Genomic DNA, 21,197 nt, shown 5'->3' with positions numbered 1-21,197 from the left:
GTGTGTGCCTTGGCTATCACTAACCACTTGGCTACATCCGATGGCTCAAGTATTTCCTCCTCCCGAATGAAACTCTCTTCCTCTACTTCATGCAAATTCAGCCAGCCCAGGAGGTCCTTTGCATGCTCCTTCCTAGAATTGCCCATCCTCCACCGATCGCAAACCAAGCCATCAAAACCCTGGGTCTCTACACCATCAGGTGAAGATCATATACGACGGGTATATACCCTTGGTTTTTCCCTAGGGGAAGCCAAAGAACTGAGGGAGAGGACCCAGCCAGATTGTCATAAACCCCCAACGTCCAACATAAATGCATGCTTGGGAATCTAAAAGGAAAATGCATGTTTGGATCTTTTCTATAGTTTCCAGAAAGACAAACAGCACCAGGAGCCTTCGGAGCAGCATGGGACCTAAACGCATCTGCTAAACCACGGCACCAACATGACAACAATAAGCGACATGATAAAAATCAAGTATATAACCGCCCTTTATTACCAAATTATTCTAAAGTACACATCTGGAGTGCTCAGTCAAACCAGCACCACAGGGAGGAGGGCCGAATGCGCTCCGCCTACCTAGGGGTTCTAGACTAGCCGTCTCAATGCTTGTGAGCGAGCTCCTTGAGAACATTGCCGAGGTCGGCCTCGCCCTTGGTGCTCTTGACCCACTTGGCCTTGATCCTCACCCTCTCGATGCTCTGCTTCACCGTCCTCGCAATGCTCGCCTTGGTCCTGCTCTTGAAGAACTCCTCTGCCTCATCACCCTTCTCGTCCGTGGCGAGCTGAGACAAATCAACAATGTTTCCTCCGTGTTAGCAGATTCAAGTTTCATTTGTGCACATGCATTTGCCTGTATGAGCGTGGCATATACTCCGTAACAGGTTATGACATTTACCGGTGAGACAGTGACGGTGATAAAATAGGTGAGCAGGTGTCCAGTGAAGGTCTCTGCTATGTAGTCCCAGTTTTCCTGAACCACGGACAAGGCATTTAGTTAGCACAGAAGAAGAACAAAAGAGAGCAGCAAGGCTAATCAATACCAGGGAGATGCAAAAATAGCAATGAATACCTTCAACCATGTCCATGCCACCTCATGCGCTGCTGCAGTCACTCCGCGGAGCACAAATATACAATCCTGATTCCTTACCTATGGATGCAATATATCATGAGTTAAGCTGGCTCAAAGTAAACTGTGTCATCGAAAACGTTCTATCGCTTCCTTGTTACCTCAGATGATAGCAGGAAATTCAGCGCTTCACAAACAACGTCAGGGTCAGGGGATGATGCTAAAGAACCTTCAAAGAGGAGGATCATAAATTTTAGCGAGATTCCACAAATATCATTGTAATTTGCAAATATAATCTTCAACAAAAGGGAAATATTAGCTTACCTAGCACACGGACTTTTTCCTGGCTCAGATCAGTTTCCCTGTAAATCTTCAGGAGAGATTCATACCCACTTTTGTTTGACTTGTTCACTGTCTGCATCAGAGCAACATATGCAGCCTGTACAATACAGTAAGATGGTTAACAAGTGGACTCTACATAGTTTGCAAGGTTATATAGCTATATGCTTAATTTAAGTTCTGTCACAGTGCTAACCTTTCGGACATCTGGTGGGAGGAGTGGCGTCTCTCTGTCTTCCAGAAAGACATTAAATCGACGGACAGCCTCTTCTATGGTAGCCTGATGGCCTAGTTCCGCCAGAGCAGTTAAGAGTGTGCCTCTTAACAGTGCATTCAGGTGACCCTCCCCACCCTTGGCATCCCAGCCAACTCTCCTGCAAAGGGCGGATTTCTGAAAGGTTAGAAGAGACTGCACGATAAACTATCCTTCCACTACAGAATGATAAAAAGTAAATAACTTACTGTGCGAATGGCTCAAGGAAGTCAATTAGGAACTTCTTCATATTAACCAACTCCTCAGGTGCAGCAACAGCCATCATCTCATATATGCTCAGGCTTGTCTAAAAGGGAAAGAACAAAAACGCTTTAGAACAAAATCAAGTTTAGGAAAAAGAAAAATTTATTAGAATAGGAAGAGTAGTACATTGATGGCATGTGCAAGCACAGTATACTCAGTCTCATTCTTGTACGCAGCAATCAAATGCAGCAACGTGACCAACTTCTGTTTACCAGCCATACAGAGGGCATAGGTGTCATCAAGTACACCTGTATTGATCAGACAGTAATAATGTGAGAATAGTTGAACAGGGAAAGACTTACACAGTTGTAAGAAGCCATGCAAAAGTTTTACCATATCTGTCTGCTGCACTCAGTATGTTGGTCTCAACTGCATGCCTAAGTCGGGATGCAAGTTCCTCATCATAACTCACTCTGTAGAAACCAGTCTGATCGACATTAAGTTTAATCCAGAAATCATCTTTCTTTTGACATTCTACGAGCCCTGACAAATTGAAATCCTCCTGTTTTCCACGGAAAAGGAACTTTTGCTGAACTGAGTACGAACAGCAGCATAGTGTGATGGGAACCACCCATTGCCCAACTCCTTCAGACCCACTTGACAGGAACTGTGTCTGCAAAGAGACAAGACCAAAAAATGTTCAGAAAGCCACAAGCCAGAACAAAATTTGATAATAATGATAAAACATGTAAAGTTGAAAAGGATTTTGCAGATGTCCATGGCCAACCTGCTCCAGCTCTAGCTTTCCATCCTTTAGTTTTACGCTGACAACAGGATAACCTTGCTGCTTCGTCCAGGAGTGCATTAGTGTTTTCACTGGCTCACCAGACCCCTCTTCGAGGGCAGCCCACAAGTCCTCTGTCTTGGCATTTGAATATGCAAACCTTTTGATGTATGCAGCCAGCGATTTCTAGCAAAACGAAGAACAGTTGAATAAACTTCTTGTTTCCGCTCAAAAGCTATTTTAATTTTCAATTGACAGGTTCCCACGAATGTGAAACTAATGTGCAAGTTTAAGTTCCAATGAATAGTCTATATATAACTACAACTAAGATTGCATCTAGTTCACCCAACTGTCCAAATACATTAAGAAACTAACAGGGTATGTCCTTCTGAGCTAGGGGGTAGCATCTCAAAAGAAATCATACGGCCAGGCTCACATGATCTGTTAAACTTGCACACTGGGAAAAATAATTAAAGCAAACCTGGAAGATCTCAGCCCCAAGGTAGCTCTGCAACATTCGGATAACAGCAGCTCCTTTCCTATAGCTTATAGCATCGAATATCTCATCTATTTCATCAACATGATTTACATCAACCTGAAAATAATAGATAATAAGCCACATATACACATCAAGTAGTAAGATAGGTTATAATGTAAACAATTGGCATAGTGTGAAGGGCATGAATAGAAAGTTTAAAGTCTCTGCTAGTGCATTTAGGAGAATGTGATTTTTCTAAACCCCCCATCTTTCAGTGTGACAGGACCAAATTTCCCTCCAGAATATTACTGGAAATATGAGAAGCAGTTGACCTTTTCCCTCCCCTGTACAACATGAGTGCAGATCCCTAACAAAGTCATATCATAGCATGCTGACAGTGACGACATAATTGTTACCTCAATTGGATGTGACCCTGCAAGAGCATCCAACCTGAAACCTGTTGTAGATTCCTCTAGAAACTGAATCCAAACATTCCATTCTGGAAAGAAACGATCTGCAGCTAAGTAGGATACCTGCCATGACAGCAACATTAAATGAGCAACAACATGAAATAATTATAAGTTCTCAATATTTTGGTGTTTTCAGTTTCTTACCCATGTTGCAAAACCTTCGTTCAGCCATAGGTGTGTCCACCATTCCATAGTCACAAGATTTCCAAACCACTGGTGAGCTAATTCATGTGCAACAACAACTGCAACCTGGACAGATAAGAAGGAATTAACTAATTAGTTTTTAAAGGATGGTGTCAATGGCACATGGCCAGCAAATAGCATATGCACACTTACTCAACAAAATGACTTGCAGCATCTATCAGTGCTTTTGTTTGTTATTAATTGCCAGACGAGAGAAATTTTTGATTTTGTTATGAGATTCAGCATTGTGCACTGATATACAACTAAATATATTTTCATGTGTCTTTGTAAAAGACCTAATGACGATAGAGAACCACATTCCCAACTTAGTACGAATGGTTGAAACAATAAAATCCCATAGAAACCCATGGGTCTCAGAGTGGGACCCATAGTACCTACCCTTTGCTTATTAGCAGCTGCAGAGTGTCGCTCATCAAATAGCAAAGCTGTTTCACGGTATGTAACTAAGCCATAGTTCTCCATCGCTCCAGAAGCAAAATCAGGAATGGCAATCATGTCCATTTTTGGGAGAGGATATGGCACAGCAAAGTACCTACAATTACAAATGAGCCATCATTAGCTGAACCCATGAATACAGTTTTACTCCCTCCGTCCGTGAATAAGTGTACTTCTAGCCTTTGTTCTAAGTCAAAGTTTTAAAATTTTGACCAAATATATACAAAAGAGTAGTAACATATATGACATAAAATTGATATATTATGAAATTACAATTCAAAACGAATCTAGTGATACTAATTTAGTGTCATAAATGCTGCTACTTTTCCCTATAAGTTGGTCAAAGTTTTAAAACTTTGACTTAAGACAAAATCTAGAAGTACACTTATTCATGGACGGAGGGAGTGGGTGACAGATACTCAAATAAATACAATCACTTGAAAAGGTTTCCAGAAGGGGTACAAATTTAATAAATCATCATAGCATAAAAAATCATTTTACAAATTGGAAAGACTTGTTGTAGACACAAATGCCATCTCTGGGAAAGGTCACCATTTCAACCTATGGGACTTAGGCCCTGTTCTTTTGACGGCTTAAGGCATAAGCCGTCCCCTCCCCAGCTTATGTTAGAAGCCACCCCCCATATTCGTTGGGGCTTCTAAAATAAGCTGGGGAGGGGGCAGCTTATTTGAACTCGCCAAAAGAACTAGGCCATAGTAATCATCACATCATGAAATGAGCTTTTAAAGCAATATTTGGTAAAGTTGTATTGCATATAGATGGGAAAATACATGGTTCCCAATCAAGTGCATATACACAAACGCCTCAAACTAAAACATATAGATCAACCTATGGAACTAATGTTTCAGAATACAGAGGTGCATCAGTTTGACTAGCTGCCTATGTGCAATGGTAGTATTATTTACATCAGAATGTTTTGGTAATTATTAGAGTACCAGAACCTCCTAGACAACACTATTGGGTTTGAGAAATGCAGCATCTAGAGAGAACTACAACAAGAGCTCAAGACGACATTGTTAATCAATATACTAGGGCAGGAGATCAGAAAATTACTCCTTGAAGAGGATCAGTGTCTTCACAGCAACCTCTAGCGCAAACTTCCCCTGGGCACTCTTACCAACCTGTGTGTAAACACGAACACTAGTACCTGCAAAGGGGAAATGAGGCCAGCATGAACCGCCAAGAGGTGAAAGCGAAAGAGAGACCTATGGTAAGTAATGTGGCAGAGGAGCTACAGTACCATCCGCGGTGAAAGCTTCTACATAATCGAACATGCCGACAATAACGGCCACTAGGTATGTTGACATTATCGGTGATTCTTGAAAGTAGACAGTTTTGGTAGGACCATTGACCTTCTCTTCAACAACTGGCATATTTGACAAAGCAACGGTCTCAGACGGAACGTCAAGAGTAATTTTAAATACAGCCTGCATGGGTAAAAGGAACGGTTAAACCCAAAAGTATGTAATATAAGTCTGCTTAATATTTTATCCTTCTGTTCAAAAGATGCACCACAATTTAGCCTTCATTGAAAAAACAGAAAACATAAATGGCACATATTTATACTGTTAACTCTAGTCATATTATGACACCAAAGCAACTTGAAGTAAGCATTATATCTCATTATGGTATATAAGTTAAAATCAAACGATGCTGCTCCCGATGAATATAATCAGGCATCATGGAAGCATATTCCATAGGGTTGAAGGATACATCCAGCCTGTGCGGCCAAATTGTTTGGTTCAAATCGAGAGCTCGAGTAACAAAAGATTGAAAACGCAGAATTTACTAATCCAACAAAGTGAAATACTAACCAGTTAACAGCCAAATTGTGCAGAATGGATAACATCACACAAAATTCATGGACTTCATGAAAGCTAACTATGAGGAATAGCAATCCACATAAACACTATACGTCACGCATTTCTTCCCTTCACCGGCACAACGGAAGTAATAGCAAACTATCAGCCAAAAACAAAAAGTAAAGCAAAGCCTTAAACCTTGAAAGACGGTTCATCCCAGCATGGGAAGCAGCGCCTTGCATCAGCAGGTTCAAACTGGGTTACAGCCATGTTCTTCTTCTCCCCATTGAGCTCATACACACTAACAATCAAAAGGGAAAAGATTATATTGTGAATATCTTTATAAATATAAACCTTTGAGATATCAAATGATTACCTTCTGTAAAAACCCTTCATCTTATCATTCAAAGTTCCTTGGAATGCAATTACCAAAGTTCCCTCCCCAACAGGAAGCACTTCATTGAAGCGAATAATCAAGATCTCATCCTCCAGTGCACTGGTAACCTCCACAGGAAGTAATACCTGATACAAAAGATAGCATGATTCATGATCAAATATAGAATGAAGTGCCAGGCAGCCTGACATCTCAAGCAGGTGTAGTCTGCTCAACTGCACAGGTCCCCCAAAAGTTAGGGGCCCCCAACTTTACTCAGCACTCTATTACTACTAGTATAAATCATGAGTTACGCTTCAGATTAGCAAAGCATTTAATTGCCCAGGTCCGTGAATGTCACCGTCAAGCCACCCATTCACTTCTCACAATTCCAACTCTCTTCTCCATCTCGGTTTCCCCTTTGCTGTCGGACAAAGCAAATCAAAGCATAGCTACTAGCCTACTGATTTGTCTCCCCCGAACTAGTTTGTTGTTCCCAAGAAAAATCCTGTCGATGGCAATGAATCAACCTATTCTACTTTTACCTATTTCTAACATATTTATTCGTGAGCTGAAGCACGTGATTTTATTTCCTTATTTTGTTCTTCTGATCTGAAGCGCGGACCTGGTGCAGTGGCAGAGTCCTTCAATTTGTGGCCTGGAGGTCATGGGTTCGAACCCGCCTCAGCACTAATAATGATTTATTCTGCGGGATAAAAATCCCATCTTGGTCCAAAATATCTAGAAATACTCACATTACTCCAGAAAAAAAAGGATATATGACAATGCTTGTTTGGGTGCGACGTGATTATAGAAGACCAGATTGGTCTTATAAAAAAGGAATAAATCTAGACCGTTCAGTCAGATGGAAGCAGACTATAGCGGTGCAGATTACTTCTGGAGAAAAAGACTCTTCAGATTATAACAATGTAAATTATTCATAAGAAAAAAAAATCTAGACTGCTTATTTTGATGAGAGCGGGTTATAATAGTGCAGGATAGCACTTGGTACTAAATGTGTTGTAAATCACCTTTTGGGAGAAAGTAATCTTGCTGCGGAAACTATGAAGACTATACAAATTTTTATGATTAAATTTATGTCAGTATGAGGTCTAACTCCAGATTGTGCAGACTGATTTAGTATGTACGGTGTATGACCCTGGTGCCAGGAAAATGTTTGAAACAGTCTTTAACTGTGAAAGAAAAACAGTACATTCTATTCTAACGCAGATCATTTGCCTAATAATATGTAAACAATATAATGACTATTAATGTTGAGCTTTGCCTAATATGTAAGCAGCATATCTCTTCCTTTTCCAAATCTACACCTCATAGTGAAATATCACGATCACAATGTTCCATGGAGGCAATACATCCAATTTGAGTCAGTTGCAACTCGTAGGCAAAGAACCTATGAACCCCATAGTAAGCAGTGCACATCCAACTGTTGAGCTTTTAAGCAGCGCGAAATCGATCTCACTCACTCACTTCACTACCAAGGCAATGCTAACACGTCACCTTCCAAGGAGCAAAACCTAGCCAAAACCTAGCCGCTGGGCATAACCCCGTTCCAAAACCCCACCCGACCAATCGCCAAGGTTTCCACATCCAAAACCTAGCCGCGGCTTCCACATCCCAAACCTCACACGAATAGATCAAACCGAGGAACCAGTGACAATCGCGACGCGAGCAGCTAAGGTAGGTACCTGGCCGGAGCCCTTGGGCGCGAAGTGCACGTCCCCGGGGGACACGTCGAGGTCGGCGGCGTTGAGCACGAGGAAGCGCGTGGGCGTGGCGACGTCGACGTCGACGGACACCGAGCCCGCGAAGGTGCAGGCGGCGAGGTCCGGCGTGAGGAGCAGATCGTACCGGCGCGGCGCCGCGAAGCCCGGCAGCCGCGCCTGCCCCCTGAAGTGCTCCGCGCTCTGCTCCAGCTCCGCCGCCATGGTCACCGCGGCCGTCGGTGGAGTGTGAGGGAAGGAGAGATTTGGAAGCGTCGGACGCTCGGAGGAGGCGCTTTGGTTTGGCGATGAGTTCTTTTGCGATTTTGATTCCTGAGACCGTGATTCTCTACAATCGACCGAAAAGAACTGGCCCATAGTGGGGCAGGGCAGTCTTTGGTGGATGTACGGCACGGCGCAACCTACAACCGCACAAGACCAGTTTTTTCCGTTAATTGCACAGAAGTATCACAATTGAAGCATCACATGTAGATTGGTACCATAATTGCTAATTTTTGCGTGTCAGTATCATTCAATTTTTGCAAAAAAGGTTAAAAGGCTGATTTACATGTATTGACAGTGTATCTGACGGTTGGGGCCCGTCTGGCAGGTGCCGACGTGGCATATTTTTTGCAGAAAACCCCCTTTGCTTTATACGTAATTTTTGCGTGTCAGTATCAACATTGGTCCAATTTTTGCAAAAAAGTTTAAAAGGCTGATTTACATGTATTGACAGTGTATCTGACGGTTGGGGCCCGTCTGGCAGGTGCCGACGTGGCATATTTTTTGCAGAAAACCCCCTTTGCTTTATACGTAATCACATAAATACCCGTTTTTTTTCGTGAAAAATGTTAACGTGAGAGGGTTTTTTTCGTTCGGACTTGTTTGGAAGTTTCCAACGAACTGGACAAATAAATAAAGTGAACAAAAATCGCGCGCGCCAGGTTTCGAACCTGAGACCTGCAGCACGAGGCGGAGCGCGCTAACCACCAGGCCAGAAGGCTGCTCGTGTTACTGTTCAGGCAGAATTTTCTTTATACAACAAACAAACGCTGGCCGGTGGTTGGGCCAACCAAGGCCTGTAATTGTTTTTTCGTTTCGCGTTTTACTGACGCGCGTGCTGGGCTCGTTCGCCCAGATTTCTTTTCTATTTATTTATCTTATTATTATGCTTTATTTTTCTTTCTGGTTTTGGCTTATTTTTAGGTTTTTCTTTCTTTCTTCTTTTATTCACTGGGTTCGTTTTTCTTCTGTTTTTAACATACTTACTAAACATTTTTTTAGATAGGCTTCAATACATGATGTTTTCAAATACATGATGAACATATTTTCGAATTTGCATGAACATTATCTTAATGTACACTAAGCACCTTTTCTGCGTATAGTGATCATTTTTAATGCTTGATGAACTTTACTTTACAAACAGTGAGCATTTTTTAATATATTGAACTTTTGGGTTGAACATTTTTGTAATTTAGGTTGAACATTTTTTTAATATATACGATGAACATTTTTGTAATTTAGGTTCAACATTTTTTAATATATACGATGATTATTTTTGTAATATAGGCTGAACATTTTCTTAATACATGATGAATTTTTTTGACAATGTGTATTTGAGAAAATGTCCAGCATGTTTTAAAAACTTATTGCGTAAAATCATTCTAGCATTTCGAGAAACACATCAATTTTTTAATAAAAGTTGCACCGTTTTAGTGCATCAATATGTAATCACAAAAAATGTATTAATATTATGATTAAAAAATAAGTAATTCAGGGCATGCAGCCGCGCTGGGCTCGGCCACCGGCCCAGCGTATCTATTATAATATAAAGGACCACCCGCCCGTAACCTAACACAAGCTTCGTTGTGGCCTTGTGGCTAGCGCGCTCGGCCTGCGAGCTGCAGGTCGCGGTTTCATAAAAAGTATGCCACATTGGCACCTGACAGACGGGCCCCAACAGTCAAATACACTGTCAATACGTATAAATCAACCTTTTTTGTAAAAACCTGGACCAATGTTGGTATTGACACGCAAAAATTAGCAATCGTGGTACCAATCTGCATGTGATGCCTCAATTGTGGTACTTCTGTGCAATTAACTCAGTTTTTTGCCTTGTGCTGGAGATAGGGCAGAACTACGAGATGGAAAGGAAAAGAAAACGTGCCAGCAAATCAGTTTTTTCTTTTCTTTTTATTAGGGTGAAAACTCTTGTATACTCAGTCACAATGTCATTACAATCTGTGAGTGCTTGCTCGGCTACAATTGGAGGACCAAAATTAACCCAAACTCATGGTTCTACCTTTCTTTCTTTTTACGAAAAAGATTAGATCTATTATAAAGATTTATCGAAAGTAAAAAGCACCTCAAACATAATAAAAATTACAACAAGATCCATGGACCACCGAACGACCATTGTCATCGCCAGAATGAGCCGCCGACGCGCCGCTATCACCGCTCCCATACCGGAGCCGGTCTGGCCTTGTCGATGACAACTAGGAAGTCTTCGTGCATGTGTCCCTAAGGACTAGCGCACTGAAGCCGCAGTCGTCGCCTTTGAATTCTTGAATCGATCTGAAGAACCTGACACCAAATATCGTCGTTGTGTACGTACGACGAGAAACCCTAACATCACCGTCCTAAGAAGCTGGCAGGAATCTATGCGGAGGGGAGGCGAATCCATGGGCTAACCGACGGAGATCGAGGGGAGGAAGGCTTTTCCAAGTCGCCTTGAGATAGAGGAAACAAAAGCCATGGTTCTATCTTTCACAACGTGTTTGGTTGGGGGTAATCAGAGGTAGGGAATGGGAATTGAAGGGGTACGAGACTTCAAATCTATTGTTTGGTTAGGGGGATTGAGAGTTCATAAGAGAATAGTCATGGGACTCTAGACTCGAACTCCCACCGTTTTATTAACAGGAAAGGGGTGAGAGTTGGAAGGGAATTGTTTTAGTGAGTCAATCTTAACCATTCACCGTAATTTACATCAATTTCTCTTGTCTATTTCCTTGTCAATTCCCACAAACCAAACACGGGAATACAATTTCTTCTCAAACTCTCATACATAATTTTCATCATGCATCAAACAAGGGATTGGAAATAAAACGACTCATTTCATGTCTAATCTCAATACAACTCCCTACATTAAACTCCTATTCCCTTTCCCAATTTTTGCCAAACGCACTGTCAATTTAGGGAAATTTGCTAAGCAATCCCTAACATTATGTAAATCAGTTCACTTCACTTTTTTAGATTAAAAACGGGTTACTCACTTTGAAAACATAGAGTTGTAGACGTGCTTTTCCAGAAACACTGACACAATGTATACCTACACACATACACTCACCATCACCACATGCACACAACAAGTCTCCCGCTCAGGGGGAAAATGTTCACTGTGTCCTAATACGTGAAGTATGTGATTTTCAGTGCAAATCTGAAAAACTTCCATTTTGGTGTCACATGTCAAACACTATCTTTCAAATGTGAGGCGTAGGATCAAGATCCAATGTTGATTGTATCTTTGCCTTCACTTACCGCTTTGCGCGTGAAGAAATGAACACCAGCCATCCATTGCAGATCCGACACTCACATTTCAAATAGCGAGATGTGAGACTTACAGTCACATTTCACTTACACTTCCATTTTTGCGTGTTTGTCTGGATCACTAATCCATTATGAAACTTGCAATCAAAGCATGATACTTGGGTCACCTGATTGTTAGAGGATAGTAGATGTGGGACTGATAATGAACCCCTAAGATTATTTTGCAAATAAACACCATTTCCCTCACAATGATGAAATATGCAACCCTTTAGCGCGAAGGCTCGTCACTAATCTCGGCTCATGATAATGATGTCATCACCACCAAGACCTCATGCCAAACATAACCTTCAAGACCAAAACCAAAAACGATAGGTAGAGTTGGATCTATGAGTTGGTTAGGTAATCGACCTGTAGTAAGGGGGAATGATTGTGAACCCTAAGGACCAACCCCATGGGATGGAAAGAAAATGACGGAAATATGCCCTAGAGGCAATAATAAAATGGTTATTATTATATTTCCTAAATCATGATGAAGGTTTATTATTCATATTAGAATTTTATTGACCGGAAACTTAAATACATGTGTGGATACATAAACAAATATCATGTCCCTAGTAAGCCTCTACTAGCCTAACTCGTTGATCAAAGATGGTTAAGGTTGAAGGAAATGTGCCCTAGAGGCAATAATAAATTATTATTTATTTCCTTATATCATGATAAATGTTTATTATTCATGCCAGAATTGTATTAACCGGAAACATAATACATGTGTGAATACATAGACAAACAGAGTGTCACTAGTATGCCTCTACTTGACTAGCTCGTTGATCAAAGATGGTTAAGTTTCCTAAACCATAGACATGAGTTGTCATTTGATTAACGGGATCACATCATTAGGAGAATGATGTGATTGACTTGACCCATTCCGTTAGCTTAGCACACGATCGTTTAGTTTGTTTCTATTGCTTTCTTCATGACTTATACATGTTCCTATGACTATGAGATTATGCAACTCCCATTTACTGGAGAAACACTTTGTGTGCCACCAAACGTCACAAACGTAACTGGGTGATTATAAAGGTGCTCTACAGATGTCTCCGAAGGTACTTGTTGGGTTGGCGTATTTTGAGATTAGGATTTGTCACTCCGATTGTCGGAGAGGTATCTCTGGGCCCACTCGGTAATGCACATCACTATAAGCCTTGCAAGCATTGCAACTAATGAGTTAGTTGCGGGATGATGTATTACAGAACGAGTAAAGAGACTTGCCGGTAACGAGATTGAACTAGGTATTGAGATATCGACGATCGAATCTCGGACAAGTAACATACCGATGACAAAAGGAATAACGTATGTAGTTATGCGGTCTGACCGATAAAGATCTTCGTAGAATATGTTGGAGCCAATATGAGCATCCAGGTTCCGCTATTGGTTATTGATCGGAGACGTGTCTCGGTCATGTCTACATAGTTCTCGAACCCGTAGGGTGCGCACGCTTAAAGTACGATGACGGTTATATTATGAGTTTATGTGTTTTGATGTACCGAAGGAGTTCAGAGTCCCGGATGATATCGGGGACATGACGAGGAGTCTCGAAATGGTTGAGACGTAAAGATCGATATATTGGACGACTATATTTGAACATCGGAAAGGTTCCGAGTGATTCGGGTATTTTCAGGAGTACCGTGGAGTTACGGGAATTCGTATTGGGCCTTAATGGGCCATACGGGAAAGGAGAGAAAGGCCTCAAAGGGTGGCCGCACCCCTCCCCATGGGCTGGTCCAAATTGGACTAGGGAGGGGGGCGCCCCCTTCCTTCCTTCTCCTTTTCCCTTCCCTTTCCTTCCCTCCTACTCCTACTACTTGGAAGGGCTCCTAGTTCTACTAGGAAAGGGGGAATCCTACTCCCGGTGGGAGTAGGACTCCCCTAGGGCGCGCCATAGAGAGGGGCGGCCCTCCCCCTCATCCACTCCTTTATATACGGGGACAGGGGCACCCCAAAGAAACAACAATTGATCTCTTGATCTCTTAGCTGTGTGCGGTGCCCCCCTCCACCATAATCTACCTCGATCATATCGTAGCGGTGCTTAGGCGAAGCCCTGCGTCAGTAGAACATCATCATCGTCACCACACCGTCGTGCTGACGAAACTCTCCCTCAACGCTCGTCTGGATCGGAGTTCGAGGGACGTTATCGAGTTGAACGTGTGCAGAACTCAGAGGTGCCGTGCGTTCGGTACTTGATCGGTCGGATCGTGAAGATGTACGACTACATCAACCGCATTGTACTAACACTTCCGCTTTCGGTCTACAAGGGTACATGGGCAACACTCTCCCCTCTTGTTTCTATGCATCACCATGATCTTGCGTGTGCGTAGGAATTTTTTTGAAATTACTACGTTCCCCAACAAAGGTTTCCTAACCATAGACATGTGTTGTCATTTGATAACGGGATCACATCATTAGGAGAATGATGTGATGGACAAGACCCATCTATTAGCTTAGCATATGATCGTTCAGTTTATTGCTATTGATTTCTTAATGTCAAATACATATTCCTTCGACTATGAGATTATGCAACTCCCGAATACCGGAGGAATACCTTGTGTGCTATCAAACGTCATAATATAACTGGGTGATTATAAAGATGCTCTACAAGTATCTCCGAAGGTGTTTGTTGAGTTGGTATAGATCGAGAATAGGATTTGTCACTCTGTGTATCGAAGAGGTATCTCTGGGCCCTCTCGATAATACACATCACAGAAGCTTGCAAGCAAAGTGACTAAGGAATTAGTTACGAGATGATATATTACTGAACGAGTAAAGAGACTTGCTAGTAACGATATTGAACTACGTATGAAGATACCGATGATCGAATCTCGGGCAAGTAACATACCGACAGACAAAGGGAATTATGTATGTTGTCATAACGGTTCGACCGTTAAAGATCTTCGTAGAATATGTAGGAACCAATATGGGCATCCAGGTTCCGCTATTGGTTATTGACCGGAGAGGTGTCTCGGTCGTGTCTACATAGTTCTCGAACCCATAGGGTCCGCACGCTTAACGTCCGTTGACGATATAGTGTTATATGAGTTATGTGATTTGGTGACCAAATGTTGTTCACAGTCCTGGATGAGTTCACGGACATGACGAGGAGCTCTGGAATGGTCCGGAGGTAAATATTGATATATAGGACGATACTATTTGGACACCGAAAGAGTTTCGGGGCATACCGAGTAGTCAACGGGTCACTAGAAGGGGTTCCGGTAAGCCCGGGAAGTCTATGGGCCATATGGGCCAAGAGAAGGGAGCACACCGGGCCACAAGGGGCTGGTGCACCCCTCTATGGCAGCCGGCCCTAGGGATAGAAGGAAAGAGGGGACTAGGCCTCCTCCTTCCTTCCCTCCCCTGCTCTTTCCTTCCCCCTTAGGGGAATTATGGCAGGGGGCGCAGGCCAGGGCTGGCCAGCCACCTTTGTGGTACACCTGGATGCCTCCCCTCTCCCCCACCTATATATATATATATATATGTGTGTGTGTGTGTGTGTGTGTGTGTGTGTGTGTGTGGGAGGGGGCACCACACAAGGGACACAACATTGTCTTAGCCGTGTGCGGCGCCCCTCTCCACAGTTTTGTTCCTCGGTCATATTTTCATAGTGCTTAGGCAAAGCCCTGCGAAGATAGCATCACCATCACCGTCACCACGCCGTCATGCTGCCAGAACTCAACTACTACTTTGCCCGTCTTGCTGGATCAAGAAGGCGAGGACGTCGCCGAGCTGAACGTGTGCTGAACGTGGAGGTGTCGTACATTCGGTACTCGATCGGTTGGATCGCGAAGAAGTTCAACTACATCAACCACGTTAACAAACGCTTCCGGTTACGGTCTACAAGGATACATAGACACACTCTCCCCTCTCGTTGCTATGCATCTCCATGGATAGATCTTGCGTGTGCGTAGAATTTTTTTTGTTTTCCATGCAACATTTCCCAACAGAAAAAGCTCCCGCTAATATAAAAAAATCCACAACTCCTTGGATTTATCTGTTGGGAATCGTTGCATGGAAAACAAAAAAAATCTACGCACACGCAATGATCTATCCATGGAGATGCATAGCAACGAGGGGGATAGTGTGTCTACGTACCCTCGTAGACCGTAAGTGGAAGCGTTTAACAACGTGGTTGATGTAGTCAAACTTCTTCTAGCTCCGACCGATCAAGTACCGAACTTACGACACCTTCGAGTTCTGCACACATTCATCTCGGTGATGTCCCTCGCCTTTTGGATCCAGCACAGCGTCGAGGTAGTAGATGAGTTCCATCAGCATGACGGTGTGGTGACGGTGATGGTGAAGTGATCTCCGCAGGGCTTCGCCTAAGCACTACGAAAAAATGACCGAGGATGTAAACGGTGGAGGGGGGCGCCGCACACGGCTAGGCAATTGTCTGGTGTGTGTTAGGGCGCCCCCCCCCCCCACCATATATATAGGTGGGAGGGAGAGGGGAGGCAACCACGAGGCACCCAAGTAGGCCGAATCCTACGTGGGGTCTCCCCATGACCGTCGCCCTTGTCGGTGTCAAAACCGGCGGATCTCGGGTAGGGGGTCCCGAACTGTGCGTCTAGGATCGATGGTAACAGGAGATGGGGGACACGATGTTTACCCAGGTTTGGGCCCTCTCTAGGGAGGTAAAACCCTACGTCCTGCTTCATTGATATTGATGAATATGAGTGTTACAAGAGTGGATCTACCACGAGATCGTAATGGCTAAACCCTAGAAGTCTAGCCTATGTGGGTATGGTAATGAGTATACGTGGTGTCCTTTCTGGACTACCCCCTTCGGTTTATATAGACACCGAGGGGGTCTAGGGTTTACATGGAGTCGGTTACATAAGAAGGGATCTCCGGTCGCCAAGCTTGCCTTCCACGCCAAGTAGAGTCTAATCCGGGCACGGTGCATTCTTCGGTCTTCATGTCTTCATAGCCCATCAGTCCAGCCCATGGATAACAGGTCGGACACCCGAGGACCCCTTAGTCCAGGACTCCCTCAGCCCCCCTTGCCATATTTGCTGGAGGGGGAAGGAAAGAGGGAGGAGAAAGGGAAGGGGAAGGCTGAATCCCCCCTTTCCTTTCTCTTCCCATCTTTCCTTCTCCCTCTGATTCGGCCCATGTGGGGGGAGCACCAGCCCCTGGTAGCTGGTGTGTTTCCCCTCTTGGCCCATAAGGCCCATATCTTTTGTCGGGGGTGCCCGGAACCCCTTCTGGTGACCCGATATGTACCTGGTACCCTCCGGAACACTACCGGTGTCCGAATATCATCATCCTATATATCAATATTTACCTCTCGACCATTTAGAGACTCCTCATCATGTCCGTGATCTCATTCGGGACTCCGAACAACATTCGGTCACCAAATCACATAACTCATATAATATTATATCGTCATCAAACGTTAAGCGTGCGGACCCTACGGGTTCAAGAACTATGTAGACATGACCGAGACACCTCTCCGGTCAATAACCAATAGAAAAACCTGGATGCTCATATTGGATCCTACATAATCTACGAAGATCTTTATCGGTTGAACCATTATGACAACATACATTATTCCCTTTGTCTATCGGTATGTTACTTGCCCGAGATTCGATCATCGGTATCTTCATACCTAGTTCAATCTCGTTACTGGCAAGTCTCTTTACTCATTCCGTAATACATCACCTCATGACCAACTCCGTAGGTGTATTATCGAGAGGGCCCAGAGATACCTCTCCGATACTCGGAGTGACAAATCCTAATCTTGATCTATGCCAACTCAACAAACACCTTCGGAGATACCTGTAGAGCATCTTTATAATCACCCAGTTACATTGTGACGTTTGATAGCACACAAGGCATTGCTCCGATATCCGGGAGTTGCATAATCTCATAGTCTAAGGAATATGTATTTGACATGAAGAAAGCAATAGCAATAAAATTGAACGATCACAATGCTAAGCTAACGAATGGGTCTTGTCCATCACATCATTCTCCTAATGATGTGATCCTGTTATCAAATGACAACTGATGTCCATGGTCAGGAAACCTTAACCATCTTTGATCAATTGGCTAGTCTAGTAGAGGCTCACTAGGGACACGGTGTTTGTTTATGTATTCACACATGTATCAAGGTTTCCGATCAATACAATTCTATCATGAATAATAAACCTTTATCATGAATAAGGAAATATAAAATAACAACCTTATTATTGCCTCTAGGGCATATTTCCTTCAGTCTCCCACTTGCACTAGAGTCAATAATCTAGATTACATTGCAATGAATCTAACATCCATGGAGTCTTGGTGTTGATCATGTTTTGCTCGTGGAAGAGGCTTAGTCAATGGGTCTACTACATTCAGATCCGTATGTATTTTGCAAATTTCCATGTCTCCCTCCTTGACTAGATCACGGATGGAGTTGAAGCGTCTCTTGATGTGTTTGGTTCTTTTGTGAAATCTGGATTCCTTCGCCAAGGCAATTGCTCTAGCATTGTCACAAAATATTTTCATTGGACCCGATGCACTAGGTATTACACCTAGGTCGGATATGAACTCCTTCATCTAGACTCCTTCATTTGTTGCTTCCAAAACAGCTATGTACTCCACTTCACAAGTAGATCCTGCCATGATGCTTTACTTGGAATTGCACCAACTGACAGCTCCACCAATCAATATAAATATGTATCTGGTTTGTGACTTAGAGTCATCCGGATCAGTGTCAAAACTAGCATCGACGTAACTTTTTACGACGAGCTCTTTGTCACCTCCATAAACGAGAAACATATCCTTGATCCTTTTCAGGTACTTTAGGATGTTCTTGATCGTTGTCCGGTGATCCACTCCTGGATTACTTTGGTACCTCCCTACCAGACTTACGGCAAGGCACACATCAGGTCGGGTACACAACATAGTGAAGGAAATATGCCCTAGAGGCAATAATAAAGTTATTATTTATTTCCTTATAATCATGATAAATGTTTATTATTCATGCTAGAATTGTATTAGCCGGAAACATAATACATGTGTGAATACATAGACAAACAAAGTGTCACTAGTACGCCTCTACTTGACTAGCTCGTTAATCAAAGATGGTCATGTTTCCTGACCATGAACAAAGAGTTGTTATTTGATTAACGAGGTCACATCATTAGTTGAATGATCTGATTGACATGACCCATTCCATTAGCTTAGCACCCGATCGTTTAGTATGTTGCTATTGCTTTCTTCATGACTTATACATGTTCCTATGACTATGAGATTATGCAACTCCCGTTTACCGGAGGAACACTTTGGGTGCTACCAGACGTCACAACGTAACTGGGTGATTATAAAGGAGCATTACAGGTGTCTCCAAAGGTAGATGTTGGGTTGGCGTACTTCGAGATTAGGATTTGTCACTCCGATTGTCGGAGAGGTATCTCTGGGCCCTCTCGGTAATGCACATCACATAAGCCTTGCAAGCATTACAACTAATGAGTTAGTTGCGAGATGATGTATTACGGAACGAGTAAAGAGACTTGCCGGTAACGAGATTGAACTAGGTATTGGATACCGACGATCGAATCTCGGGCAAGTAACATACCGATGACAAAGGGAACAACGTATGTTGTTATGCGGTCTGACCGATAAAGATCTTCGTAGAATATGTAGGAGCCAATATGGGCATCCAGGTCCCGCTATTGGTTATTGACCGGAGACGTGTATCTGTCATGTCTACATTGTTCTCGAACCCGTAGGGTCCGCACGCTTAACGTTACGATGACAGTTACATTATGAGTTTATGCATTTTGATGTACCGAAGGTTGTTCGGAGTCCCGGATGTGATCACGGACATGACGAGGAGTCTCGAAATGGTCGAGACATAAAGATTGATATATTGGAAGCCTATGTTTGGACATCGGAAATGTTCCGGGTGAAATCAGGATTTTACCGGGAGGTTACCGGAACCCCCCGGAAGCCATATGGGCCTTCATGGGCCTTAGTGGAAAGGAGAAAAGGGCAGCCCAAGGGGGCTGCGCACCTCCCCCCTCCCCTAGTCCTATTAGGACTAGGAGAGGTGGCCGGCCACCCTTCTCCCTCTTTCCCCCCTTGGGGAATCCTAGTTGGAATAGAATTGGGGGGAGTCCTACTCCCGGAAGGAGTAGGACTCCTCCTGTGCCCTCTCCCTGGCCGGCGCCCCCCTCCCCCCTTGGCTCCTTTATATACTGAGGTAGAGGCACCCTAGAACACATAAGTTGATCCACGTGATCTATTCCTTAGCCGTGTGCGGTGCCCCCTGCCACCATATACCTCGATAATACTGTAGCGGAGTTTAGGCGAAGCCCTGCTGCTGTAGTTCATCAAGATCGTCACCACGCCATCGTGCTGACGGAACTCTTCCCCGACACTTTGTTGGATCGGAGTCCGGGGATCGTCATCGAGCTGAACGTGTGCTCGAACTCGGAGGTGCCGTAGTTTCGGTACTTGATCGGTTGGATCGTGAAGACGTACGACTACTTCCTCTATGTCGTGTCATCGCTTCCGTAGTCGGTCTGCGTTGGGTATGTAGACAACACTCTCCCCCTCGTTGCTATGCATCACATGATCTTGCGTGTGCGTAGGAAATTTTTTGAAATTACTACGAAACCCAACAGTGGCATCCGAGCCTAGGTTATTTATGTTGATGTTATATGCACGAGTAGAACACAAGTGAGTTGTGGACGATACAAGTCATACTGCCTACCAGCATGTCATACTTTGGTTCGGCCGTATTATTGGACGAGACGACCCGGACCAACCTTACGCGTACGCTTACGCGAGACCGGTTCCCTCGACGTGCTTTGCACATAGATGGCTTGCGGGCGACTGTCTCTCCAACTTTAGTTGAACCAAGTATGGCTACGCCCGGTCCTTGCGAAGGTTAAAACGGAGTCTATTTGACAAACTATCGTTGTGGTTTTTGATGCGTAGGTGAGATTGGTTCTTACTTAAGCCCGTAGCAGCCACGTAAAACATGCAACAACAAAGTAGAGGACGTCTAACTTGTTTTTGCAGGGCATGTTGTGATGTGATATGGTCAAGGCATGATGCTGAATTCTATTGTATGAGATGATCATGTTTTGTAACCGAGTTATCGGCAACTGGCAGGAGCCATATGGTTGTCGCTTTATTGTATGCAATGCAATCACGATGTAATGCTTTACTTTATTACTAAACGGTAGTGATAGTCGTGGAAGCATAAGATTGGCGAGACGACAACGATGCTACGATGGAGACCAAGGTGTCACGCCGGTGACGATGGTGATCATGACGGTGCTTCGGAGATGTAGATCACAAGCACAAGATGATGATGGCCATATCATATCACTTATATTGATTGCATGTGATGTTTATCTTTTTATGCATCTTATCTTGCTTTGATTGACGGTAGCATTATAAGATGATCTCTCACTAAAATTATCAAGAAGTGTTCTCCCTGAGTATGCACCGT

The 21,197-nt window shown here is 43.5% G+C and overlaps 1 protein-coding gene across 1 annotated transcript; it reads right to left on the bottom strand.

Moving 5' to 3' along the window:
- Nucleotides 1–329: 329 nt before the first annotated feature.
- LOC119316634 (aminopeptidase M1-A-like) lies at nt 330–8,494 on the bottom strand. The gene is made up of 19 exons (XM_037590997.1): nt 8,135–8,494; nt 6,432–6,577; nt 6,254–6,356; nt 5,494–5,680; nt 5,307–5,400; nt 4,176–4,329; nt 3,738–3,842; nt 3,540–3,656; nt 3,127–3,240; nt 2,649–2,831; nt 2,255–2,534; nt 2,048–2,169; nt 1,867–1,964; nt 1,601–1,778; nt 1,390–1,504; nt 1,227–1,294; nt 1,069–1,146; nt 895–969; nt 330–781 (listed from the first exon to the last, which is right to left on the bottom strand). Exons 1-19 carry the CDS (start codon nt 8,372–8,374, stop codon nt 599–601), a joined length of 2,640 nt encoding a protein of 879 aa, XP_037446894.1. The 5' UTR covers nt 8,375–8,494; the 3' UTR covers nt 330–598.
- Between the last annotated feature and the right edge of the window lie 12,703 nt (nt 8,495–21,197).

This window comes from Triticum dicoccoides, chromosome 6A (genome assembly GCF_002162155.2).
Source record: "Triticum dicoccoides isolate Atlit2015 ecotype Zavitan chromosome 6A, WEW_v2.0, whole genome shotgun sequence".
NCBI lineage: Eukaryota > Viridiplantae > Streptophyta > Magnoliopsida > Poales > Poaceae > Triticum > Triticum dicoccoides.
The sequence above is the reverse complement of the archived record's forward strand: the minus strand, read 5'-3'. Positions and strand labels throughout refer to the sequence as shown.

Coding starts and splice junctions, on each gene's coding strand:
- LOC119316634 (XM_037590997.1), bottom strand. CDS start 8,374: ATGGCGGCGGAGCTGGAGCAGAGCGCGGAGCACTTCAGGGGGCAGGCG. Junction 3,843..4,175: donor CAGCTGCTAATAAGCAAAGG/GTAGGTACTATG, acceptor TTATCTGTCCAG/GTTGCAGTTGTTGTTGCACA. Junction 2,832..3,126: donor TTGGGGCTGAGATCTTCCAG/GTTTGCTTTAAT, acceptor TCGTTTTGCTAG/AAATCGCTGGCTGCATACAT.